This window comes from Salvia hispanica, chromosome 6, assembly GCF_029641045.1.
Source record: "Salvia hispanica isolate PSC_SH4W2 chromosome 6, Shi_PSC_v1, whole genome shotgun sequence".
NCBI classification, from domain to species: domain Eukaryota; kingdom Viridiplantae; phylum Streptophyta; class Magnoliopsida; order Lamiales; family Lamiaceae; genus Salvia; species Salvia hispanica.
In genome coordinates this window covers 5,517,548-5,545,018 of record NC_142697.1, presented here as the reverse complement: position 1 = coordinate 5,545,018, position 27,471 = coordinate 5,517,548, and the positions used below count along the sequence as shown (strand labels likewise).

General features: G+C 38.7%; 3 protein-coding genes and 1 pseudogene across 3 annotated transcripts; 2 read left to right on the top strand and 2 right to left on the bottom strand.

The window, feature by feature from the left end:
• The first annotated feature begins 1,493 nt into the window (after window positions 1–1,493).
• On the top strand, window positions 1,494–7,816 carry LOC125207280 (serine/threonine-protein kinase BSK1-like). The gene is made up of 9 exons (XM_048106555.1): window positions 1,494–1,995; window positions 2,086–2,221; window positions 3,201–3,334; window positions 3,479–3,584; window positions 5,266–5,351; window positions 6,086–6,274; window positions 6,637–6,801; window positions 6,886–6,999; window positions 7,248–7,816. The coding sequence occupies exons 1-9, from the start codon at window positions 1,717–1,719 to the stop codon at window positions 7,494–7,496; spliced, it is 1,458 nt and encodes a 485-aa protein (XP_047962512.1). The 5' UTR covers window positions 1,494–1,716; the 3' UTR covers window positions 7,497–7,816.
• Window positions 7,817–17,299: 9,483 nt separating this feature from the next.
• On the bottom strand, window positions 17,300–18,136 carry LOC148923119 (uncharacterized). Its single transcript, XM_089060263.1, has 2 exons — window positions 18,050–18,136; window positions 17,300–17,972 (listed from the first exon to the last, which is right to left on the bottom strand). The coding sequence occupies exons 1-2, from the start codon at window positions 18,084–18,086 to the stop codon at window positions 17,644–17,646; spliced, it is 366 nt and encodes a 121-aa protein (XP_088916389.1). The 5' UTR covers window positions 18,087–18,136; the 3' UTR covers window positions 17,300–17,643.
• Window positions 18,137–18,773: 637 nt separating this feature from the next.
• On the bottom strand, window positions 18,774–19,476 carry LOC148923118 (uncharacterized; annotated as a pseudogene).
• Window positions 19,477–26,201: 6,725 nt separating this feature from the next.
• Window positions 26,202–27,467, top strand: LOC148923117 (uncharacterized). Its single transcript, XM_089061397.1, has 2 exons — window positions 26,202–27,282; window positions 27,355–27,467. The coding sequence occupies exons 1-2, from the start codon at window positions 26,202–26,204 to the stop codon at window positions 27,465–27,467; spliced, it is 1,194 nt and encodes a 397-aa protein (XP_088917523.1).
• Window positions 27,468–27,471: the final 4 nt, after the last annotated feature.

Here is a 27,471-nt window from a genome sequence, read left to right as displayed (position 1 = left end):
TAGCCATCAAACTTAGAAGGTCTTTTCACATCCACCCTTCTAGTTCTATCCCTAGATAACATAATCTTGCAGGTTGGGATTATCAATAACATTTTAGATGCCACTAGGGCTATGTATCACATTCTGAGCAGGAACACGAGGAGCATTTCTAATAGGACTAGCATGCACATCAGGCATATTATCATCCACATTTTGAGGAGGCACATTGACATTGACATTTTGATTTCCCTCACAGGGTGCACTAGGAGTATAGATTGGATAGGAATTCCAAAAAGGTTGCTCCACCTCACTAGGAGTATCACTTGAATGCTCATCATCCACAATACCTCCATTGGTGGATTTCATCGTTAATTTTGGACGCAGAACTCGATGCAGAATCAAATACCATACTAGAATTCATTTTGGACTAAATCAAGAAGGAACGGTGAGGGCCTAGACTTGAAACTTTGACTCTCCCTATTTGAATCTTGTTACCTGAACACACATGAATGCACACAGATTTCAGAATCTTGGCATATCTAATTACCTGAGCAGGTCCTACAGATGGTTAGAAAAAAACAAAACAAAAAGTAATGAAAGAAAAATATTACTCTTCCGTCTATGAAAAATAGTCTTATTTTGTTATTTTGGGATAACCATGAATAAGGTCCCATTTTAAAAATAAATTTTTTTCTCATACTCCATCCATTTTTTCTCGTTCTCTCTCTTACTATTTCTCTACTTTACCTATTTTTTCTCTCATTTCTCTTAATTTACTACTCCCTCCATTTATTCATAGTTGATGCGAAACTTTTCGACACAGAGTTTAAGAAATGAATGTTGAGTGTGTTAAATAATTAGATTAAAACGTAAAAAGAGAATAAAGTAGAAGAGAGTAAAATAAGAATGAGAAAAAAATACTATGTATGAAAATGACTTAACTATGAGGGAACTTCCCGAAATAGAATAATGATTCAATTATGAGGAACGGAAGGAGTAATTTTTTACTTTCTTCGTCCCAGACGAGTATGCACTCTTTCCTTTTTTAATATGTTCCACAAGAATATACACTTGCTAATTTTAGAAACTCTTTTCTGTAAGTAAATGAGACCTAATCCCTACTAACAATATTTTAATTTTTTTTTCTTTTTATTTCTTTCTTATTCTATTAATTGTGCATTAAAACATATACTCAACCAGTAAAGCATATTCTTATAGACGAAGAAAATATTACTCCCTCCGTCCCAAGGAAGATGACCCCTTCCTTGGGCGGCACGAGATTTTATGTAGTTAATTTTTGTGTGTTAAGAGGAGAGAGTAAAATAAGAAAGAGGGAATAAAATAGAGATAAATATTTCCACTTTAAGTAATGAGTCATCTTAGTTGGGACAAACCAAAAAGGAGAGTGGATCATCTTCAATGGGACAATGGGACGGATAATCTCTTTTTCACAAATGGAGGGATTAATTATAGTATACTGTGGAAGTAATCAACACGAAAATCTCTTCATCCGCTTTCACTTTCACCAAAGTTTGAAACTTTTTAGATCCCTTTTTCCAAATAACACGCACGAACGAATTCTTTAATGTTTCTTGCCAAATAAAATCTGCATTTATGATTCAAAGCCATAATATGACTGTGATTGATTTCCTGAGCAAGACATTGTTGTTAAATCACTTCTCTTTCTGACTATTTATAGCTTCGCATGTGCGGGTGAGTCAACTCACTCGACTCGCCATGGGCTGCTGCGTATCCAAGGGGTATCCCCCGCGCGCGCCGTACATGGATCAGCAGCGACGCTCCTCCTCCGTCAACGGAGCTTCCGCCGCCGGATTCGCGGAGTTCTCGCTGGCCGAGCTGAAGGCCGCCACCGCCAACTTCAGCTCCGAAAAAATCGTCTCCGAGAGCGGCGAGAAAGCGCCCAATGTCGTCTACGAAGGCCGCCTGCAGAACCAGCGCTGGATCGCTGTGAAGAAGTTTACCAAAATGGCGTGGCCTGATCCTAAACAGTTCGCCGTGTGTATCGTGTTTTTTTTTTTTTTTGGTTTAATTAGATTGGTATTTAATGAAGTGGAAACTAGGTTTTAATTTGAAATTGATGTGTAGGAGGAAGCGAAGGAAGTGGGGAAGCTGAGGCATAAGAGGCTGGCTAATCTGATAGGTTATTGTTGCGATGGGGATGAGAGGTTGCTCGTTGCCGAATTTATGCCAAATGAGACTCTCGCTAAGCATTTATTTCACTGTAAGGTTTTGTTGTTAGGTTTTCTTTCTTTGGCATTTCTATTTTTAGGTGTGATTTTGTAAGATATGGATGAATTGGTAGATTGTATGATGCTATTATGTTTATGTTTATGTTTATGTTTGAACTTTTCATGTTGGATTTGGGAGATGGCTGGTATTTAGATTCGGATGCTGTTCGTGCTCTTGGTCATTTGAACTCTTTTATTGGTGATGTGCTGAGTGTTTTCAGGATGAATGATGGGTAGGAATTGCTCTTGGATATTTGTTGCCTGTTCGAGTTAGGTTGTTCTGTTATTGTGACAATTACTGATGTGGGAAACATGGCATGGGATTTGTTTCACACAGGAGATTGAGTATTATGGGCATAGGGAAAAATAAGGGCATGAGATTGAGTACCTAGATTAACCTTAATGAATCTGATAAACTCAAGCATTCCTGAGGCCTGTCGAGAAGTTTCTCATTGCCTTTATTCATGATGGCCATTTACAGAATATGGAATGTGTTTAATAGTTCGTTAAGGACCATTGTGATTCTACTGTTGACAGCCATTTTTGGATCAGATGGTAACCAATTTGATTTTCCGGGGAAAACAAATAACTGTTCAAGGAACTTCCTGTACCGCTAAGTTATCATAGTTTGCTTTTGTCTCATTTATGGTCCTTTGGGAACAGACTTTGTGGGTCATGTATATGTGTTTTTCCATTTATGCGACATGGCATTTTGAGAAAATCATATTGTTGTGCTGTAATCCTTGGCAACAATATATGCCTGCTACAGATCTTGCCTCCTAGGATAGTGTATCTCAGTCTGTATGAAATACCTATTACCTTCTTCGAGTTCTTCTTGCTCAAGGGGATACACAAGGATAGGGCTTGTCTCTTCTATGTCATTGAGCAGTCGTATAAACCTTGAAATCAAATTAATGACGCCCTTTATTTATCTTTGTTATCCGTCATAAGTTTCGTCCCTACCATGTGCAGGGGAAAATCAAACTCCTGAGTGGGCTATGCGTTTGAGAGTTGCTCTTTATATTGCGGAAGCACTTGATTATTGCACCAGGGAAGGTCGCCCCTTATACCATGACTTAAATGCTTACAGGGTTCTCTTTGACGAGGTTAATTATTTTAAGTTTCTGAAGCATTTTTTTATTCTATATCTAAGGTAGGGTTTATTCAATCTTGCTACATGCATGTTTTGCATGCAGTTGGGCCCTAATTTTTTTATTGAGGATATTGATTGATAAGGTTTGTTTTGGCAGAATGGAGATCCGCGGCTTTCCTGTTTTGGATTGATGAAGAATAGCAGGGATGGTAAAAGTTATAGCACAAATCTTGCGTATACACCTCCTGAATATCTAAGAAATGGTAAGTTATTTGTGTGAAACCTTTCCTTGCATGCTTGTCTGAAAGTAGATTTCCAACGCAAAGATAAACTGTCCATTAACCGCCACGTGGATCTCCATGAAATTAACATTGTTGCCAATTATATCTTTTCTTTCCGTAAACCTGTGATGGATCTGTGCTTGACTTTAAGATGAATTTATTGATACGTACCCTAGTAATATCCAGGTTATTATACGAGTCAATGACACAGTTACCGAACTTACATAAATAGAAAAAGTATATAAATACCGTTGTACTGTTGTGACAAATGGCCTGAAAGCAGCAGAGGGGTTGTAAGATTTAAATATAATAAGATTCACTCTATCTAGGGTAAAGGAGAATTATCGATCCTATGATTCCTTTTGTATCAACACTAATAATGTTTATCTGGGTTGTGGATTTTTTTGCCTGGCTTCTTGAATGATATTCTGTTGCGAACCTGCAGTTGGAGCCTCCCCAATAGCTCATAAGCGATCCTCATAACTGCTTCATCTTTTATTTGTATTCCGTATTCCTGGAGTGACTTGAAACAATGAGTCAAACCTTTAGACTATTTTTTAGGAATATTACTTACTTTGTTCTAAACAGTCTACCTCACTCAACATTACCAGTGATGCAGTCCAATTCTCAGGATGGAGCCTAGTCTCGGTTAGGAAGATAAAATTAATCTATTGTATCATGCATTTCTAACTAATTAAAAACATCACAAATAAAAGATATATTTAAGCTGTTATAGACGTTTAAAGAAACAAGGTTCGTTTACAACTACAAAAAAAAAAGAGAGTTTATACTTGGCTTGCTGGAAACCTTTTAGTAGGCCATATGCCAGCATATGGTTAGAAATCCTAAAACTCTCTAACTTAGCCATATCTCGGTAATTATTACTCCCTCCGTCCACAAAAAATAGGGCACATATACCATTTTTGGCCGTCCACAAAAAATAGAGCACATTCATTTATGGAAAGTTTTCAACAAATAATAACCCTACACATCATTCCACTAACACACTTCTCACTTACTTTTTCTCCTTCTCTCTTACTTTTTCCCCTTCTCTCTTACTTTACCAATTCTAATTGCTTCGACTCATATTCCCCAAAAAGTGGATCCCTCTCTAATAGCTCCGAATAAATTAAATACGTGCATTAAGATACGAAGGCTTGCTTTAACAAAGCGTCTCAGCCTTATCCTTGTATAGACTCAGATTTTGAAGTTCTTTATGTCATAAATCAACTTTTATATGTTTTTTCATTGTGGATCATGATTTTATATTTTTTTTCAGTTGGTGTGACAACTTAGCGCTGCATGGATTACAATCTGACAATTTCTTCCAGCTTTTGAGCAACCTGTTTGAGCTTACTTTACTTAATTAGTGGGGGAAAATAAGATTTTATTGGAAAACCAGTACAAAGGCAGTTATTAAGTATCAGTGCTAATTTAGGCTGTTTGATTTGATCAAGAAAAGATGATATTTCTGGAGCATAATAGTAGTGACTACAGAAATCGTAAAGTGAATTGTACTGATTGAGTTGGCAGAATAATTCTAAATTAATAATAGTAAACTGAGCACCTGAGCTTTTCCAGATTTGGTTGTCTTATGTTATTGCATTTTTTTCTATCGTTTTTTTCTCTCAAGAGTGTTAGCATGTACGGGAATCTATTGTAGGGAGGGTCACCCCGGAAAGTGTTGTTTTCAGCTTTGGAACTGCTCTTCTGGATCTTCTCAGTGGAAAGCATATTCCTCCAAGTCATGTACGTATTTGCATTTTGCTATTTGCGAGTTTTGGTAACTTCTTGTTTGGAAGCTGCAACATTTTTCCTGTGTTTACGTTAGTATTCATTTATGTACATGTATCAACTCTTTCAAGGGCTAGTTGCAGATAGCACGTCAATGTTGTGAATAGTTTGATTGTTTATTTAAAAATTTGAATATTAGCTCACTTGGGTTCATAATCCATCTGTGATTGGATTCTTCTCCACTAACCATGCCGAATCAATTTTGATGCATTTGTACAGTTGAAATCAGTAATAGAAGCACATGAATTTATTTCTCGCGAAAAAGAATTTGATCAATTCTTCATTCTGACATATATTTCTCTCTCCCTTTTATAAGTACGTTCTTTTGAACTCTTTTTGAAGATGGTCAGTATATATTCCTGTTAAGAAGGCTCGGTTTCCTTGATGAATTAGTGGGTCCAGCATGTAACTTGATCCCCTCTACTTACAAGAATTAAGAGTCATTGGAAAAGAAATTATATTATAAATTTCCAATTATGCCTACATATTTTGATAATGAATTAATGCTAAAGAGTCAAAGAATTAAATAGTGGTACATTAGTAAATGGTTAAAAAACATGATCATTTATGGAAACAAGCCTAAAGAGTAAATCAAAGAATAAATAGGGATACATTAGTTTCTTGTGATAGTGTTGGTAGGTAAATTTTATGGTGAATGTAAATCTTATAAATATGTTTCTACATTTCAGGCACTTGATATGATACGGGGAAAGAATATTCTTCTCCTAATGGATTCCCATTTAGAGGGGAATTTTTCAACTGAAGAGGCCACTGTTGTTTTTGATCTTGCTTCACAGTGTTTGCAGTATGAGCCAAGGGAGAGGCCAAACGCACAAGACCTTGTTTCTACACTTGCCCCTTTGCAAAATAAGAATGATGCAAGTTCTAATATTATCCTTGGCTTTTAAAAGATTCATATTTATGCCTGTTTAACACATGTGATATTACAATATACAATTCTGATCTGTCTACTGTGTTTAGATGCATACTGTGAGCCGTGGTTGGATATTATAATTCATACAGTTTTTTGTTCTTTCACATTCTTTTCTCCAAATTCCACTTGATCTTATGTGATTTTTTTTGGCATGTTGCTTTCAAATGGTCTAATTTTGCTCTAAATGTTTAACACAGGAAATAGTTATCTCTATTATTTTGAAAATAAAATTTCTACTTGTTGCTGAAACATTTGTCTCATGGTACATGGCCAGCTGAACGTTATTGGACAAATTATCCATTGTAGGTTCCATCTTATATGATGTTGGGCGTTCCAAAGCGTGAAGAGACACCATCTCCACCGCCTCACCCACTCTCTCCAGTGGGTGATGCTTGTTCGCGTATGGATCTCACTGCTATTCATCAGTTTTTGGTGATGCAGCATTACAAGGATGATGAGGGAACCAATGAGGTAAACTGTGCTAGCTAAAGAACTATCATGAATTCTATTTCGATATCAATCTCTATCTAAAGTGTATGTGTGGATACCAAATAGTTGTCTTTTCAAGAATGGACTCAACAAATGAGAGATATGTTGGACGCTAGGAAAAGTGGGGACTTGGCATTCCGAGACAAAGAGTTCAAAACTGCTATTGATTGCTATTCTCAGGTAATTTTAGTCAAGTTCATGATATCAGTTCGGTCTAGCTAGCATTTACCAGCAAGCAAAGCTTTTCTTTTTTCATGCCTTTTCTCTATTGTCAAGTTCATTCGATGCGAAATGTTTATCACTATGGACACACTTGGGGGTAAGGATAAAGATTTAATGAGTGGCTGAGCAGTTTATCAATTAACCGAGTCTGTTCTTATTTAGTTTCCCTAGCGCGCACATATCTACTTGTGTGTTTATATTTACAGTTCATTGATGTGGGCACGATGATTTCACCAACTGTCCATGCACGAAGAAGTCTTTGTTATCTCATGTGTGATCAGCCAGATGCTGCCCTTCGCGATGCAATGCAAGCTCAATGTATCTACCCAGATTGGTCAACAGCCTTTTACATGCAGGCTGTGGCCCTTGCCAAGCTCGACATGCACAAGGACGCAGGTGACATGTTGAATGAGGCTGCCTTGCTCGAAGAAAAGAAGCAACGAGGTGGGAAGTGATCATGATGACCCATCAATAGTCATGGCATGACTGCTGTAATCACAAAATTGCACAGTTTGTATGGTTTGGTATGTGATTGTGATTGTGATTGTAGTTCAGAGATTACAATATGGAGAGGGTGGGAACATGCATTCGCTTGAACAGAGATGTTCTTGCTTATTTTTTGTACAACTCATATGTTGAATAATATTTATCTGTATCATCAATGTTTAAAATTGGTGTATACTAGACATACTAGTACAAGTTTTGGGTATGAAATATTTTGTATGAACAATGTAATTACCCTTACATAATCAGCCAAAATATTTTATTTGTAGTAGCTGGCATTTGGCAGAATGCAGCAACATACACTAGCATTGCGGAAACCACTGGCCACAAATGTCTGATGAAATTTTACAGAGGTGTTTACCAATAGTTTCTTAAATTAAATAGGAATATAAACCCTTGCTAACATAGGCACTTTGATTATGTTTTATCAGTTCATTATATTGCTCAATTATATTTATAAAAGTAACATTTTTACGTTTATTTTGTTCAAACTATATAAATCACCATAGCAAGATGACACTAAATATGTAACACAATAGTACAAGAGTAACACACTAAATTTATGCTCGAATCGCATCAATAAGGTCGGAAAGCTCAGTGATCCATCCGTAGCAACGGTCTTACAAGGTTCTCCGGCGTGGCACGGGGCACCAACTCAGAGAGAAACCGCTGAAGGTTTGTGTTGAGCAACAACTCTCGAACCCAATCGCTAGAAGAACCATCACATAAACATCAAGGATAACCAACTTAACAAGCCAACCTCTCACAGAGACAAACACCAAGAAATATGCTGACATGAAAGTCGAGATGGAGCCAACAAGAGATATCAACAACCCAATTAGCCCGACTTTCATCTGCGTAGGTAATGTATTCAAGAACTGGCTTTCTTCGAAGCTTGATGTCATGATTGACCAGAACACTATGATAGACAGTGTCGACCCAAACAGAGCCAACGCTTCAAAAATTACAAAACATGTGAACCAGCTTTTATGGAGTAGTACTGGCAAGCCGTCGTCGTTGCTTCCTCCCGGCACAGTGAAGGCGGCTGTGAAGACGACGGTAAGCATGATAGTGGCGATCAGCATGCACGAGTCTGCTGTGTTTCTCATCCACATTTCTCTCTTTTCTAGGAGGGACTTGTGCTCCTTGCTAAACACTTCTCGTGCAGTCTGCCCTTCTTTGTTTCTCCTCTCTTATATGATGCTGCTAAAGTTGCCTCTACTTCCTGTACCATGTCAATTGACAATTGTAATAATTATGATACAATTCAGATTATTTATAAATGTTGTTTGATGCAAATATGCCATGAGAAAGAGTGAACTTGTAGAATTCCTAGGTTGTTGTCATGGAAATATTTTATTAATGCTAAAAATTGAAAAATTATGAAAGTCACTATGTATAAGTGGTTTGAAAATCCTAGACTCAAAAGGAAATAAAATAAAATTATGGAAAAAAAAAAAATCCTTAAACAATAAAATGATGATTTCACCCTTTAAACGATGTTATAAATGGCCAAAATCCTTTGTAGATTATGGCAAAGGCGATGAGTTCGACGCACAACCCGTTTTGATACAATACAGTTAAAGTTTTCAGCGTCGTTGAATGGAACTTCATCACTGTTTCTTCATTTTTTTTTAACAATCTCTTTAATTGTAACATAATTGAAACATATCAATATTTAATAACTAATGTGGTATAGGATTATATCAGCACGTAAATTATTGAACTGAAGTACTGAACAAAATCTTGTGATGTAAATTACCTTAAACCAGGCCAACTCTTTCTACATTCTTTGAGTTTGGAGGTGGCAATTTTGCAGCTAGATGCAAAATGTTGTCACCATTTTGATAAAATGTTATTTCTTAATCTACATATGTTAGCATTGAGCATACGGTATTGATTATGTACTACTTTGACTTATCAAATGGTGCGGGTTTTTCGCAACCCAATAATCCTGATATATTGGGTAGTGGTGATTAATATCTAGCGGTGCTAGGATTGCTATTATGTTGAAACGTGCACGAGGCGAGTCTCGTTTGATAATGTCCTCAAGAGGAGCTCGAACAAGGTTTTATTATTCGGAAAACTGGCCAGTTGGGGTTTTATTACTCTATGAATAATAAATAAATGTTTCTTGCTAAGTCCACTCTTGGAATTAATAAGATATTAATTAATTAAGTCCATAGCAGACATTAATTAATTAATGGACATTTATATCTTAAGCGCGAGAAATAAATAATAAAAGTGGAAACCCGAATTACTTGTAATTTCGGATTTGGATGGGGAGAGTTCAATATTACTTCTGTAGTGGCTGCTCGTAATATTCCAATATAAGCTTGTATTAAATTGTGGGTTCAATTTAATTAGTAAAAAGCTAATTGGGCGAGCCCATATCCAAAACCTTCCATAGATCCCTGTCTGGGCCCATAAGGAACTTAATATAAATAGGAGAATAAAGAAGACAGAATAATCACAATTTTATTTCATAAAATTTTCGAAAATTTCGAAAATCTCCAGCTGAAGGAGATTTCGATTTCTACTCATTTTTCTAAAAGGATTTCTTCTGTCTTCTTTATTCGAGTCCTAGTATTTTAATAAGATCAGCCCACCCTGATATCGAGATACAGTTCGGGAACCAGAGAGAAGATCCGTGGTCTAGTATTGAAGATCATCACGTGGAGAAGGCGCGAGCAATCGACGATTCTTGGGAGAATCAAATCGGTAACTCTAAACCGTAGAATTCATGTTTATGATTTACTTTCTTTAAGCATGAATTATTTGCGTTCTAGCATGCAATTATTTGTTTAACATGTGAATTGATTAATCGCATAATCGGTCAAATAGATCCGTGTCTGATTTATTTGTTTTGTACAAGTCTTCCGCTGTGCAAGGGGCACCAAACCCCAGCAATTGGTATCAGAGCCAATTTTTGGCTCTGATTATGTGGATTAATTTCATGTTACGTGAATTGTTTGAATGCAAGATGTCAATTACCTAGGCGATGATTTTAGCAAATTACGTGAATTATTTGTTGACATATTTGCGTGTTTAATAACGTATGTAATCAAAACATAATGTAATGATTACTTAGTCTCCAATTGTTTAATGTGCATGATTCAATTTGAATCAAGATGTACATTAAGAATACCGACGGCAATTTGAATTGGAGCTAGTCTCCCATGGCCGACTAAATGGTTGGCAGCGTCGTTTCGAATGGGAGCCCTTGGTGGGCAGTATCCCGGACTCGAAACGGACAACGCTAGCTGGGAGATCGACGCAGCAGCGTCGGAGATATCCTGCGGGAGCCGCTGAGAAAAGCGGCAATTCAGCAGCGACGCAGCTGCACAGATAGCAGCGGCGATCTGCCATCGAGACAGCAGTTTTTCTGGCGGCGACAGCTTTTCGAGTGGGAGCCCTTCATGGGCAGCATCCGGGCTTGGAGGAAGCTGTTGTCACAGTGGCTGCGAAGGCGACGTCGCAGCAGCGACGAGTAGAAACGCAGCAGCGCCGGAGAGGAAGCAGCAGCGGTGTGCAGCGGGTGACGACGCAGCGACAGCAGCGTCGGCATCGTGCAGTGCAGCACCGGCAGAGTGACGACGATGTATAAGCGTCGGAAGCGTCACGCTCGTCGAGCTTGCGAGACGAGTGGGAGCCCAGCAGCGGCTGCGGTTCAGTGGGAGTACGACAACGCATGATTAGGGTTTCCCTATGCGTAACGTCGTTTTGTCTCGTCTCGTGACTTCACTTTCCAAAATTAAATTAGGATTTCCTAACCCTTGGAATTAATTTTGGAAATAATTCAAGATTATTTTGGAAATTAGATTTGAATATATCTTGTGGATTTTATATATTATATATGATTTGATTTTGTATTAAATCATGGATTATTTATAGATTTTATCCTTATTTTATGGATTTATAGGGATTTAATTCCTAGATGAATCCTAGTTAAATTAGGATAATGACAATCTAATTTTTTATCTATGTCCTATGGATTAATGTGGATTTATCCCTAGACAAATCCTAGTTGGATTTAGATAATGACTAATATTATTTTATTCTTATCCTATGAGTTTATATGAATTTATTCATAGATAAATTCTAGATGGATTTGGATAGTGATAATATAATATTTTATTCTTATCTTATAGATTTATATGGATTTGTTCCTAGATAAATCTTGGATAGATTTGAATGATTATAATATAATATTATCTTATTCTATGGATTTGTATGGATTTATTCCAAGATAAATCCTAGATGAATTAGGATAAACATTTATATTAATTTATTTTAACCTATGGATTTGAATAGATTTTATTCTATTAAGACAAATCCTAGATGGATTAAAATAAGTATTAATCCAATTTATCCTTATCTTTTAGATTTATATCCTAGAAAGATTAGGATGTTAATGATATATAAGAAAATCCTTATTTAATTGGATTTAGATAAATTTATTTATCTAAGAAATCCTAAGTAATGTTTGATGTATTCTGGATTGTCTATTCTAAATAGAATTAAGATTTTTATAAATCTTGGTTGATAGGATTTTATTTTTATCTTATGGATTATGATGGAAATGTTTCTATCTAGTAATATCCTAGTACGATTTAAATAATGATAATCCTAGATCAACGTTATCTTGAATTGTATGATTTGATTTTATCGAAATAAAATCTACAATAATCCTAAATGGATTTAGATAGTTAACTCTATCTTGATAAATCCTAAATAAATTTGGATAATTATAATCCAATATAAAACTTAATTATTTAGTTGATTCTCCCTTGACTAGATTAAATAATTGTCGTTAATTATCATGTGTGTTTAAATGCCATGCATTAAATGGATTTATCTGTTTATTTGGTATTTATCTATTTTACGTGGATTATCTGTTTTATCTGCTTATGTGATAATTATGCAAAAACCATACTAAATATCTAAGTGATGATTACAACAAGTGCGTTGTATATGGTCTCCATCGGTTGGACTGCCAAATTTTGTGAAGCTGATTTTCTAATATTATCGCCACCTACAAAGTAGGGACAATAATCCTACGAAAACAGTAAGTTCATAAGGGCGGACTTCTCACATAATAAATAGAATGAACTAGAAAGTGGTTCCCAATATTATTGCCACCTGCAAAGTGGGGACAATAATCCTAAGGAACTGCGAGTTTCAGGGTTCAATCAGAATTTATGAGATAGCTTGGTTTTGTTATCAGCACATGAACATTGTTATGGGAGTGTGTTGTAGAAATAAAATTCTGTAATGCTAAATCTGATGGTCGTGCTTAGGCAGCATTAGGCGCGTTGACCTCCAAAGGAGGAAGATATTGATGCGTCGGTGTTGTGACCAGTAAAATTGTCAAAATTTTAATGCGTATTAACCTCCAAAGGAGGATACAATTTATTAATTTTGCTGTTGTAAGATACATAATTGTTTTGTGGTTATTTGTGATTATGTATTGAGCATGAGTATGTGATAATAAGTTTATTTGCCAAATCTTCATTATGTCATTTAATATTTGTCTGCGATCCTTAAAGAAAGTAAAATCGAATGCCTAAATTATGTAGACCGGAAACGAAAATGGATAAGTTTCTCATCGCTGAAAACCTTGAGTTTATACTCAATGATTCATGTCCTCCATTTCCTCGACATAATTCCACGAAGAATGTTCGAGAATGCATTATGCATGTACTTGACAAGCTCTTTGAGGAATAAGGTCAAGCTATTTTCCTTTAAGTAGCTCGACAAGTCTTGGTAAATGACGATGAAAGATGGATATCAATAGAATCTGTCAAGATGATTCGATTGGAATATCCTAAAGTGACAGAATGTTTTGAGGATCTTTTGATCACTTAAATAGTTTCAGATACAAGTCATCGCCTAAAGTAACAAGAAATGACTATAAGAAGGTTTAACTGAAAAGTAGAAAATCTTCAGAATAATAGTCGTTGTGTTACTATTAGAGGAAAGTAACATGATAGATGACGAATTCATAAAGGCTGCATTTTTCTTAAGTCCTAGTTCATTTGAACAAAAGACTAGATATGGAAATGGGAGAGCCTGGAATGTCATCGAAGTTTGTTTAAAGCGAGAAAAGATGCTTTGTGAGTTGGATTGACCTATTTTATAGAAGGACAATGACTTACATGACAATGCAACTTCTAAGTAAGAGATCTTTACCTAGTTAGGTTTTTGTTGCAGTGGGAGCTATTAATGCTCAACTATTGTTTTATGGTTGATGCTTAAGGCATCATAGTATTAAAATAATATAAGTGCGACAAGGTTGAGTATTCAACAATACATCAACTTCTTAATCATTGAATGATAAAGTATTTATGGCTCTTAGCCTTAAGGCCAAGAAAATACTTAGAAATTGTTCGAACTGATCTAGACTATCAAGATTTTAGCATTTCGTTAAATAGCTTGACAGTTGATAAAGTCTGTTTAATGCACTATGAGTTAGAATCATCTGATTTTTCAAGAGATTCAGAATACTTATAGAAGTGCAACATAGAAAGACTAGCAAGTCTTAATGGTTTACACCATAAGGAGACGAGCAAAGGGTTATGATCAGTAGTGGGAGTCTAATCTCCATTAACAAATCCAAGCATTCATCTAATGAATGGGATAGTTATGTAAGATGGAATCGAAGTCTTACTAAGACAAGTTTGATTAAGTGATGAGTTGACTCATTAAAATTTTATCATTGATGGGATAAACATTAAAGAAACTACCAACATCAGTACCTTCTACAAAACACGAGTTGTGGACTAGAGTGTCTCTAGTCTAGCACATCTCAAAGTGTAATGTTGTTCCAATACGTGTTGGAAAAGTGTCCAAGAAATTGGAGTTGTGTACTGAGGCATGTTTTAAGGTTTGTCCCAAATGATGTAAGGTTATAAGTTCTGTAATCTTCAAAGATATAATTCTTGTATGAAGATCAAGAGATGAACTACAAGCCTAACAACGCGATAACTCTCAAAATAAAGAGAGAGATATCAGATTTTCCACAATACCAAGAAGTCATACTATCAGAAACTTTTGCACTAATAAAATCAACTTCAGTACCTAAGATTGTAAGAACCATGTCGTAGTGGGAGCGTTCCACTGGAACACAACAAGTTCATGGGTCTAAGAGTGTCGGAAGACTCAGTCTTAGATTAACTTGAACATAATCCCTTTAACTACAATGTAGTATTGGTTAATTTGGATAATCGTCTTAGAAAAGGTGATAGATTCCATATTACAATCTAAGATAGACAACATGTTTTACGAGACTTGTAATACTACCTACAGGCTGTGTCAGTCAGTGGGAGCAAGTATCTTTGCAAGTGTAAATGTGGATTGCAAATGGCTAGACAATGACAATGGGTTATCCCCAAAGAGAATTATCTTCTCGCTATCGTTGTGCCAGGATTTATTCGATCCTATTGTCTATTAGAACTTACATGAATTAGAATGTATGTGTTATGATTGTCAAGATAGCCTTCTATGAATAGAAGTCTTGAGGAAATCATCTACTAGAACATTCTAATGGATATGTAATTAAGGGCAAGAAACGCATGATTGGAAGCTTATAAAGACCTTCGTGGTCTTAGGCAAGCATCTAAATCAGAGTATATATGTTTTATCAAAATTGTCAAATGTCTGGAATTTGACTTTTGCCCATTGCAGTGCTGTAAGCACTAGGAAGTTGAAAGTGCATTAAATGTGGTATTATTGGTACTCTACGATGATGAAATCTACAAAAGTTGCAACAACTAAGATTGACATCTGGCGTAGGAAACTGGTCGTCTACCCAGTTTAAGATAAATGATTTAAGAGAAACTAATTACATTCTTAGCATCTAAGTCCCTTTAAGATTGCTAGAAAGAATGTTGAGATTCTCTTAGGAATCCTATATCTACACATTGCTTGGAACATTTAAGCATTATAAATTCCATGAAAAGGTTTATACCTCTCAAGATGGAATTGTCTTGTCTCTAGTCAAGTGTCGTTCGACGCTTAGTGAGATCAAGAATTATGAGACTAGTTTCGGAGATAGTTGTCTCATGTATGCTATAGTGTGTACTAAGTTTGATATTAGTTGTGCTTTTGCATAGCAAGTATATATCATAATAACCATGGCAAAGGATTTTGATTGAGGTAATGAATATACCCTAGTGCTTGAGAAAAACTAGTAACTATATTCTAGTTTACCAGTCATTCATGTAATGTCCTTGAGGTTACCCTGTCTTAGTTTTATTACTAATCAGTGATCGAGTAAGTTATCCTCTGATTATGTGTTTACCTTAGGAATATCTTCCTAATAGCTTTAATCGTAAGTTTGAGTATGCCTATGAGTATTATATTTAATTACTCTAGTGAAGGCTAACTCAAAGGACACACGAGTTTATTAAGCTAAGCAATCACATATTGGGATGAAATTAATTAAAGATCAAGTACGCAGCAAAGACATTATGGTGACAAAGATATAATCAGAGAACTACCAAGCAGATTTTTCTTTCACTTAGTGAAATGAATGGTAGTTCGATATATCTAGTATCAATACCTGCTTTGTGTATAAGTGGGAGAGTTTTTGGCAGTGGGTATACTCGAAAGCATGTTTTGAGTGTAAGTGGGAGATTGTTAGGTTTGGTATACTGAAAAGCATGTTTCGAGCAAGTTTCGCGCGAATAGAATCTTGCTTGTATACGTAAAACTCTACAATCCACTTTTAACCCGATTCAGTATTATTCGGGCAGTCTCGCACGAATAGAATCACTATTATTATTACATTGTGTTTACTTGTGCATTTATAAGATGTTGTACAAACATTTAAATGCATAAGAAGTAAACAAAGTCTAAGTCTTTTGCTTAGTAGACCGGTTGTGGGCGTCGTCCACTTTAAGGTAACACGGTCAGATCTATGCAATGCTTTGCAAAAGAAAAAGAAGAATTTCACAACCTAGATAGGCTTTGACTACCTATCGTGAAAGGTTGCAATGTCAGTCCGCATATTTCTAAGCCTTATTGAAATAAGATGACATTGGTGTGGTATAGCACTGAACCGATCTAACAGCAAGACGTGTCTTGATAAAATGTTATTTCTTAATCTACATATGTTAGCATTGAGCATACGGTATTGATTATGTACTACTTTGACTTATCAAATGGTGCGGGTTTTTCGCAACCCAATAATCCTGATATATTGGGTAGTGGTGATTAATATCTAGCGGTGCTAGGATTGCTATTATGTTGAAACGTGCACGAGACGAGTCTCGTTTGATAATGTCCTCAAGAGGAGCTCGAACAAGGTTTTATTATTCGGAAAACTGGCCAGTTGGGGTTTTATTACTCTATGAATAATAAATAAATGTTTCTTGCTAAGTCCACTCTTGGAATTAATAAGATATTAATTAATTAAGTCCATAGCAGACATTAATTAATTAATGGACATTTATATCTTAAGCGCGGGAAATAAATAATAAAAGTGGAAACCCGGATTACTTGTAATTTCGGATTTGGATGGGGAGAGTTCAATATTACTTCTGTAGTGGCTGCTCGTAATATTCCAATATAAGCTTGTATTAAATTGTGGGTTCAATTTAATTAGTAAAAAGCTAATTGGGCGAGCCCATATCCAAAACCTTCCATAGATCCCTGTCTGGGCCCATAAGGAACTTAATATAAATAGGAGAATAAAGAAGACAGAATAATCACAATTTTATTTCATAAAATTTTCGAAAATTTCGAAAATCTCCAGCTGAAGGAGATTTCGATTTCTACTCCTTTTTTCTAAAAGGGTTTCTTCTGTCTTCTTTATTCGAGTCCTAGTATTTTGATAAGATCAGCCCACCCTGATATCGAGATACAGTTCGGGAACCAGAGAGAAGATCCGTGGTCTAGTATTGAAGATCATCACGTGGAGAAGGCGCGAGCAATCGACGATTCTTTGGAGAATCAAATCGGTAACTCTAAACCGTAGAATTCATGTTCTGGATTTACTTTCTTTAAGCATGAATTATTTGCGTTCTAGCATGCAATTATTTGTTTAACATGTGAATTGATTAATCGCATAATCGGTCAAATAGATCCGTGTTTGATTTATTTGTTTTGTACAAGTCTTCCGCTGTGCAAGGGGCACCAAACCCCAGCATCAGCAACTTCAACGTCCCCTGAGATAGCTGCGTAGCAACACACTGTGCATCCACGCCCGTCTAGCAATGCTAAGTCATCGCACGACCTTACGCGCTCCACCAGCTCTCGTACAATTTCATCGTTCCCCATCGCAGCAGCAAGATGGAGAGCTCTATCGCCCCTCTCGTTTATTTCACCGAAAGCTAGAGATGGGGCTCTTTCGAGAAGCTTCTCAGCAGCTTCCCAGTCGCCTTCTAGGACAGCCTCGTACATGGAATCGCCATCTGAACGATTTCCTGTTCGAAAAACAATTTTAAAAAAAATTAAGCACAATTGAAAGAATATATTTATCATTAATGGGAAATATGATAACCTGGATGGGTTGAAGTTGAATGAAGAATGCTATCCATTTTAGGTGCAGAAAATTCTCTTCCTCAATATGAAACTTTTTATATGATGTTTTTATTTCTTTTTCTTCTTTTATGGTCACTCTCTTTTTCTTTCTTTATTTGTGGTCCTATTTATTTTTCAAATGTATGCTTGGATTAGAAGTTTGGAAGCTACCTTTAAACCTTTTTTTTTTTTTGTAATATTGAAGCTTTAAACTTTAGAGTGTTTGAGATTCAAATATTATGATATGAATGGAAGTATTAGATTATGACACGTTGCAAAGTATGATCCTCATAACTCCATTATAGTATAGTAAACTCCATGCCATATAATGCTAAAATTCAGTTCTTATCTTCATGTTTTATGTAAGATGATGCTTAAAAAAATAATGAGGCACCAAATGAAATGATGTTCATAACTTAGTTACACACTTTCAAGCTGTGGACAAGATGTTTCTCACAAGTCAAATGAGATGATGCTTAGAACTAAGTTCCAGTCTTTTGAATGAAAGGTATATAATTTAACATTGAAAAATGCTATTTATTCTTCTATTCAACCATCAATCTTTCATCCAAAAAAATAAACATATGAACTCAATAGATATATACTATAACTCACATGATCATTTTTAAATTACACACTGCTATATCTCACACCCACATCATTATAATAAAATCACATATATGAATATACTCTACAAATGATGGCTAGGGTTTCTTGTTTTCGGTCATCCGACGCCTTCGCCATACCGGTGTAGAAAGCTTCCGAGCTAGATATCCAGGGAGGATGACATTAAGCCATATCTTATCGAACTGATAGAGAACTGCGTAAACAAGAACGACATAAACCGAAAGAATAACAAATTTAACAAGCAACGCCCTTGCTCCGACAAAGACCAGAAAGTAGGCTGACACGAAGGCAGAGATGGAGGCGACAAGAGAGATGACGAGGATGATAAGTCCGAGTTTCAATAGATTTGGTAATATCTGCATAAACTGGTCTTCTTCGAAGCTGGATGTCATGACGGACCAGCACACAGTGATCGATATTGTCGCGCTAAACATGGCAATTGCTTCAAAAATAACGAAACATGTGAACCAATTCCTCTTTACGTGCACGGAAAGCCCTGAGTCTTCGTTTCCTCCCGGCACTTGAAATGCAGCCGCGAACACTAATGTAAGCAAGTGGCGATCACATGCATGAATGTGCTGCGTTGCGCATCCATGTTTCCGCCTTCTCTTGCACGCTCTTGTGCTCCTTTGAGAATAACTCTTGTGGAGTCTTCCCCTCCTTGTTTCTCGTCAACAAACACGGTGGTGGTACAATCGCCTCAACTTCCTGCAGTGTTAGCCAAACATTATGGTACGGATCCTCTCTTACCGTGATGCAAACGTGCCACAATAATGGCATGATTGTAGATATCAGAGAAATCCTAGTTTCTTGAAATCGAAATATAATACTCCTATTAATGATCAAAACCGACTAACTGCAAGACAATGAGAACCACTATTTATTCAAGTTTAAATTGATACTCATATCAATCGGATAGTGATAAAATGCAAACTGCATCTTTCCTACAAATTCCAAACTATGATATGGACGATGAGATTTCTAGATTTGATGTCAACTGAAGACAAATAACGTCAGCAAAACAATGTTGACGTTGTGTTGACATTTTATATTGACGTTATTTGTCATCTGTTGACATCATATCTTGAAATCTAATGGTTCAGGTTATAACTTGGAGTTTGTACAATATATAGAGTTTGCATTTGATTACGTCACCATATCTATCAACTTAAATTTATTCAAGGGTAAATGAATTCTTACCATAAACCACACTATCTCCCTTTGCATTTCAATAGTGGATTCGGTGACGATCCTCCTTGCATTTGGATGAGCTAACTTGGCAGCTAAAAGCAAAATATTGTCACCATTTTGGTCTTGTGAGATTGCAACGTAATGTTTTGCAGCTCCTGTTTCGTGAATGAGACCGAACACAATTTCTTGTCGATATATGACAGCGATGTGGAATATAGTATATCGGTTGCTGTCTGAGTCTCATAAAAGATCGGGGTAAGTGCTGGTAAGCATAGTTATAAGCTCGACGTTCCCTACTTTTGCTGCATCATGAAGGATCAGAGGGTTCTTGATCAGCTCAAGCACACGAAGCCGCTCTAATTTCTGGATTTCGGTCCATATTTTCTCTGCTAATGAACATAGAACTGGTTGCATTGCTCCAAACATCCTTTCTCCTATGATTTTTTTTATCACAATGTCATGCTTCTAAATATGTTTAAATATAACTATGAATCAAATACTAAACATATTAAAAACAAAATTTGTCACCATACATAGCTAGATTAGTAACATGCATGACTATAGATTAGTAAGTACATTAAACATTTGGACATTTATTAATGAATGAAAGGATTATATTTTACTAGTTACCTTTATAAATATGGCATTTTTCAATATTCAAAGAAAAAGCAAAATAAAGGACATAGGACCACCATATGGTTTCACCATCACTCTTATAGAGTTCACTTTTACTTTAGAGCTTTAATTTTAAAGAATCAACGAACTGTTTTCCAAGATTTACCTCATGAGTTACTTTTATAGATGCAAGAACTGACAATGAAGCAAGTTAATATACAATTCATATAATTGATGAGAAATATTTCATGCCCCTTCACTACCATAAAATCAGCTAAGGACAATTTTTTATTTAACTAAGGAGTTAATTTGCGCTTCTAAATACATCACCTGCACTACTTGATAAAAGTATCCTAATATATCACCTGCACTACTTGATAAATTGTAATACCCGCACCATTAGTTTACTTTCGATAAATTAAAGTGGAACTAGAAATGTAACGTCCTCTCTTTTCGTGAAGTTTTAGTGGATCTCGAGCCTTTAATGAAACTTAATCTTTTAGTTACAAAGATAGAAATAAAAACAAAATGAGCGAAATAAAACAAACTAAAGTTACATTACGGAAAAATAAAATGTTTCGAATGGCTTTTCATGTTCAACAAAACGAACAACTAATGGAATAGGTTACATGGATCAAAGTCCTTAAAGAAAGAAAACAAGGAAAGGAAAATATAAAATGTGGAGTGCATTTCGGGCCTTTTCTCCAGGCCCAATTTAGGGCCCGTTTCGGGCAGCCCGTCGGCCCAGACATCAAATCCAGGCCCGCTCGAAGTGCAGCTAGGTGGGAGCTAAGATTTCTCTCTCACCTGCAAGTTAAAAACAAGTTTTAAGGGCCATGGGACAAGAGTAATTAATGGAATACTTATAGAGGGGAAGAAACAACCTTTCTTTTCCTATGAAGACCAAGGACTTACCCAAAAAGGGGGCAAGTCCAGCCTGCAAAGCCTTCACTAATGCAGCACCTGTTATACCTAGCCACAATCAAACAATGGGATTTATTCACCAAGTACCAAGTACCCAAGCTAGCCAACAAACTACATTAAGATAAAGGGGCTGCATGATCAGAAAAAGGGAGATATGTTATGCCATGAAAACAAAGAAGATCAGCCCCATTTAATTCCCCATAGTACACCGAAGCTCAGCCTATAAAGGCCCCTCCACACCACACACCAACTCCTTTCACACACACTTCAAAATTCAGCAAAAACAGAGAGTTAGAGGGTAGAGCAAGTAGTGAGCAGCAGCAAGTCAGCCACTCCTTCGAATTTCAGAGGTAATACACCTCCATCCTTTTCTCCCAATCAAATTCTCATGTCATCATATAGAGGCACCACAAATTAAGAACCACAATCAATATAACACAAGCACACCCTCTGCCCTTGTTAGAACATCATGCTAGCTCAAGAACATAGAACCATGGCTATAGGAATCTCATAACAGTAGTAGCCTTGTTAGAGCTTTAACACATAAATGGAACAAGAAGTACAATAGGCTGCCTTTATGCTCGAAACCAGTAGCACACATATGTAGAAATTCGTTCCAGGGAGCTAGTGTCCCCTCCAAAAATCAACTCAATTAAACACAACCAATCGAACAAACCAGATTGAACACCCCCACGGCGGTTAATTGAAAATACAGAAAAGAACGCAACTTGGAATAGAGAACTTATCTTCGGGGTGAGTCGGGGCGAAGGACGGTGGCTGCCGGCTTCGTACGGGCAGCAGGGGCTGACCACGCGATGGAGGCAGCAACCGTGGCTGGAACTGTGACGTCGATTGGACGCGACGATGGCAGAAGTAGATGCCCTCTCTGGGGCGTTGAGATCCCGGCAGCGAGGCCTCGCGAAGCGGTGGCGGCGGCGCTGGTCTTCAAGGCGGACCAAGCAGCGTCTGCCTCAGCCGGAGATGCCGGCGACGACGCTGAGTCGCCGAGAACGAACGAGGGATGAACGGAGAGGGAATTGCGGAGGCGCTATTTTCCCCAAGTTCTCGCGCGACGACAGGAGCAAGGGCTCGCCGCCGGTCAATAATTGACGGCGAGACAGCGGCGTTGACAGCGAGACAGCGGCGACCCGACGAAGTGGCGGCGAACGGTGCTCCGGCGACCTGGTGGAGCGGCGATACTGCCGAGAGAAAAGAGTGAGAAGGTCTAGGGTTGTGTGTGTTGATTTGGGGATTGTGTTAGAGGGAGAGGCCGATGGTTTTGAGAAGAGGGAGCATTTGGGCCTCCCTTATTTTGATTTTGTTGGGCCTCTTTAGTAATAGGTTGGGCCACTGATTAAAATAAAGTATGGGCTAAGAATTTAAATCTTGGACTCTCCTATGTTATGGATTAAATAATAGTCCGCTAATTAATTCCACGAAGATAAGTCTAATTTTTCCGGAAAGTAGCAAGAGTGCTCAAATGATTAATTTTAAGAAATTACGATACGCTAACAATGAGTAGACCTCGAGCCTATATTTTAGTACTTGAATAAATGGCATAGGAGGTAGCACCCTCTAGTTAAGCAATTGTGTTAAATTAATTAAATCTACTGATTTAATTAATATTCAAGAATTCTAGAACTCTTCTACAAATTTTAGAGGAAGAATAAAATGATCACGCACTTAGGATGCATTCATGTTTAAGCTTAACGGATATCTCAAAATCTAATTAAGTATCATTTTATTTCCTAAAGGGACGTCTTCGAACGTCATCTAAGACCAAGTTAAGGAAATTTCGGAAGGAGCTTTAGCTTTTGAGGTGGGCATTTCTTTCAAAACGTGATTTCAGTATGAAAATGTGAATCTTTGCTCAAGTATGTTGTCATGCCATGTTTTGTTTTATGATTACCTATCTGCTTGGCTATGCCAATTTAAGTTAAATCGAATTCGGGTCCCAGTAGGGCCGCAAACCCTACTCGGACTAGTGTACACATGAGGGGACCGTGAGCTAACAAAGGAGTTGGCCGGTCCAGTGACTGTCGTGGAATGTGGCCACATTCCCGGTTCACATCAGTTTCAGATATGGTATATCTATGTTATGTGATTGCGCAATCAAATCTTTACTAAAGGAAAAGTATTTTAGTGACTCGGGTCTTTTAAGTAAAACCCCGTGATCACTCAACTGTGGCATTGACAATTAAAGATAGAACCATTTTTGGCAATGTGCCCACTGAGTATATCAAATACTCAGCCCTGCATGTTATTTTCAAATGTGCAGGTTGAACGTGGACGAGCAGGCGAAGGTGTTGGGACAAGCTTTTCTTTTAAATAAGTAGTTAGGTAGCCCAAAGTAGCATGTCTTCATACTTGCTATTTTGTCTTGGACTCTTCCGCTGCAAATCTAGAATTTTGTGCTAGAAAGCTATGAACTTAGTCTTGATACTCTGAACACGTTTTGACTATGTACCCATATGCCTTTGATACTTTTGTTTTAAGTGATTTCATCCTTTTATTGTTGTCCCTTGATTATTGAGAATCGTTTAGTCGCGAAATAGCTACGCTCACTAGCACTAGGGAGTTGTGGTCGTGACAGAGTGGTATCAGAGCAAAGTTCTTTCGCTCTGGACCCAAGCCTTAGTCTAGAATGATAGCACTAGGCCAAAACATGACTTAAATGGAAAGTTAAAGGACCCAACACCTCGACTCGTCACGTTCAACCACAGCAAAGCAAAGGAGGTAGATACCTATATTTCTTGAAAAAGTTTCAAAAAAAATGTATAGTAATGTTTTAGTCATGCAAAAGCTGTGCAATCTCTTTGGAAAAGATGTGTTTTCATGAAACATTATGAGTTGCTTTTGGACACTAAGTGTAATGAGCTATGCATGACCAGCTATGTGATCTTTGGACTTATGGTAATAGTGTTAATAGCTCACATCTGGGACTATGCATGCAAACCTAGAGCGCCTAAGGAGGTACATTAGGCTAGAGTATCTATGAACGAATAGTCGTGAATGACAACTCGTGCACCGCTTCCAAGAGCGATGAAATCAACGGAAAGATGCAAGATAGGGCGAACCCCTAACTTTTCTTGAAATATGGAACTTTAAATGCGAACTACGGCGTACTGTATTACGACCTTTACGTTTAAAAAGGAGAGAGAACGTCCAAAATTATGAGGGCCCATGAGTCACTCAAAACGAATACTAATACGATCTACCCCTATCAGGGAACACCCTAACGGTTTATCGATACGATGGCTAGTACTATATAGTTCACTATGCATATTACTTCTACGTTATTTTCTCTTTTCGCGTTTTTGAGAGCCCATTCTTTCGTACAGATGGCACGACAGCGCTACACCCATCGTAGGCCGCTTCGAGCTGGCGCGGATTCCGAGGCAGTGATTCGCTACTACCGGTCCTACCGCCGCTGCCATGGGGATACGCTGGCAGAGTTCGTAGCTCACTACGCGAAGTTATGGGACGAGGCCAACTGTCATGGGGTGAAGCCCTACGAGGGTATCATGAGGCTCGTCGGTTTGTTTCCTGAGGAGTGGCAGAGTTGGATGACGGCCACTGCCGAGTTGTACACGTCGTCCCCACCTCCCACGTATGAGCCTATCGGGGATATGCCCGGTTTCCTGAGCGCGGTCTCAGTAGGGTGCTTCCACTTCGGTGATGGGCGCCCACCAGAGACACAGGCGCCCGGGAGCGAGAGATTCCGCAGGTTGCCACCCTTGGCCCTCATGCGGGGTGCAGGCGGAGTATTCGAGGAGGGGCAGTCGTCTCGAGCTCCCGCCCGCGAGAGGGGCCGAGTAGAGGTTACGCCCGACTCGAGTGATGAGACCGGGTCTATGGGGAGCAGCGCGGCGGATGAGGATGACGACAAGAACTCAGAGGAGGAGGGCGTAGACGACGATGAGGTCAGTGAGGAGGACTCCGAGGGAGAGGACCCGGATGAGGAGCCCGAGGAGGTTTTGGAGTGGAGCGAGATGAGGGAGGATGGTCCCGCTGAGGAGGAGCCACAGATTGGCGGCCTCGCTGATTTGGGGTTGGAGTTCGTTCCCCCACCACCAGCCGGACCTCCACCAGAGATACCTCCACCCCCAGTGGAGCCCCACCCGGAGGTACTACAGTTGTTCCTCCACCCGGTGGATTTGGCTTCCTTCAATGAGCTGTACAACCGTACATGGCGGTTGCGCAGGGATTTGGCCGCTGGGACCGTCATTCCCTTTGCACCAGTAGCAGCCCCGGGGCCACCAGAGCCTGTGGCAGTGCCGGAGCACCCCGAGGAGCCGGTGCCTCCGATCGAGGCGTCCCATCAGGGGACTAGTCATGGCGACCCGATGTGGATCAGCAGCGACTCTGAGCAGGACTGATCGGGCGGGCCTCAGGCGTGTTTATTGTAGTAGCTTAGCATCATGTTTTCTCTTTCCATGTATCGAACCTTTTTAGGAGCTTTCTTATTTCCCTTATTGCCCTCACATGTATCAGATATTAAGTCCTCTCTAGAGGCAATTTTTTTCCCTTGACTTATGACATGTGATGTTTCTTGGCTATGTTATTCGATATTTGTTGTTTTCTACTCCTTATGTTCAAAAGAATGGTGCATTTAATGAACCTAATGCGTACGATCATGACATTCGACGAGTATAAATCTATGTTAACCTTGTTATCCTTAGAACAGAATGCCACCAAGGAGACGTGCCGGACGGCCAAGAAGGAATGGCGAGGTGCCACAAAATGTACCACGAGGAAATGGAGCGGGAAGAGGGATGACCCCACCACCTCCTCCGCCGCCTCCACCTCCACAGGAGCGGCGAGTAGAGGAACTTTTTCTGAGACAGAACCCCCCAGTGTTCAATGGCTTAGGGGATCCGGCTACGGCCGAGAACTGGATACGTGCCATGGAGCGTATCTTCAACTTCCTGCACTGCAATGACCAGGAACGCTTGACTTGTGTGACCTTCCAACTGACAGGATCAGCTGATTTCTGGTGGGAGGCACGGAAGAAAACTATGGCCCCGGAGCAGCTGGCTCAGATGACTTGGAATGAATTCAAGACTGGAATGTATGACAAGTACATCCCGAAGAGTTACCGAAAGAGCAAGGAAGTGGAGTTCTATAACCTGAAACAAGGACGGATGTCCGTTACTGAGTATGACCGAATGTTCTGTGACATGTCTCACTATGCACCTGATCAAGTTGATACTGATGAAAAGATGGCTGATAAATTCTGTGCCGGTCTGAGGTCCGAAATAAGGATGGCCTTGGCAAGCCTTGGAGGGTTATCATACCCCGAATCACTGAGTCGAGCTTTGGATATTGAGGCAGCTATGCCCAAAGAAAAGTCAAATGTGCCTGTTGCCGCAACACCACCTCAACAACAGCACAACTTCCGAGAGAAAAGGAAGTGGGATGGAGATCGTGCCCCAAATGAGACTAAAAGGCAGCAAGTTGCTCTGAGGCCACCACAGAATGGTGGAAAGCAAGCCGCTCCGAATCAGGTGGTGGAGTACCGAACTAGAGCCCCTCCCTGTGCTAAGTGCTCAAGGAATCATCATGGGGAGTGCAAGGCTGGGACTGATAGGTGCTTCTACTGTGGCAAGGGTGGACATTTCTTCAGAGAATGCCCGGATAGGAATGCTGGAGTCAGAGGGGGACAGAACTATCAGGGGCAGCGTCCGCAACTGCGGGCACTTCAAGCTGAGCCGAGAGGAAAAGCGGCCCTACCCCAAGCTCCACAACACCAGCGGCAGTTACGGCAGAGGCTTCCCACACAGGCCAGAGCTTTTGCACTGAGACAGAGGCAGCCTAAGACGGAGCCAGGGAACCAGGAGCAGGGCAATCTGGCAGGTATGGGAACTCTCCTCAACATACCTATTGCCATTTTGTTTGATACTGGTGCATCACACTCATTCATATCAGCACCTTGCGTGGATACTTTAGAACTACCTACTGATGCAATCGAACATAAGATGAGGGTGTCCTCACCCGTAGGAGGCCTTATAGACATCACACGAACTTGCTCAAACGTATAGTTCA

Coding starts and splice junctions, on each gene's coding strand:
- LOC125207280 (XM_048106555.1), top strand. CDS start 1,717: ATGGGCTGCTGCGTATCCAAGGGGTATCCCCCGCGCGCGCCGTACATG. Junction 2,222..3,200: donor CGCTAAGCATTTATTTCACT/GTAAGGTTTTGT, acceptor TACCATGTGCAG/GGGAAAATCAAACTCCTGAG. Junction 6,802..6,885: donor ATGATGAGGGAACCAATGAG/GTAAACTGTGCT, acceptor GATACCAAATAG/TTGTCTTTTCAAGAATGGAC.
- LOC148923119 (XM_089060263.1), bottom strand. CDS start 18,086: ATGGATAGCATTCTTCATTCAACTTCAACCCATCCAG. Junction 17,973..18,049: donor TTCAACTTCAACCCATCCAG/GTTATCATATTT, acceptor TTTTTCGAACAG/GAAATCGTTCAGATGGCGAT.
- LOC148923117 (XM_089061397.1), top strand. CDS start 26,202: ATGACCCCACCACCTCCTCCGCCGCCTCCACCTCCACAGGAGCGGCGA. Junction 27,283..27,354: donor GGAGCAGGGCAATCTGGCAG/GTATGGGAACTC, acceptor CATTCATATCAG/CACCTTGCGTGGATACTTTA.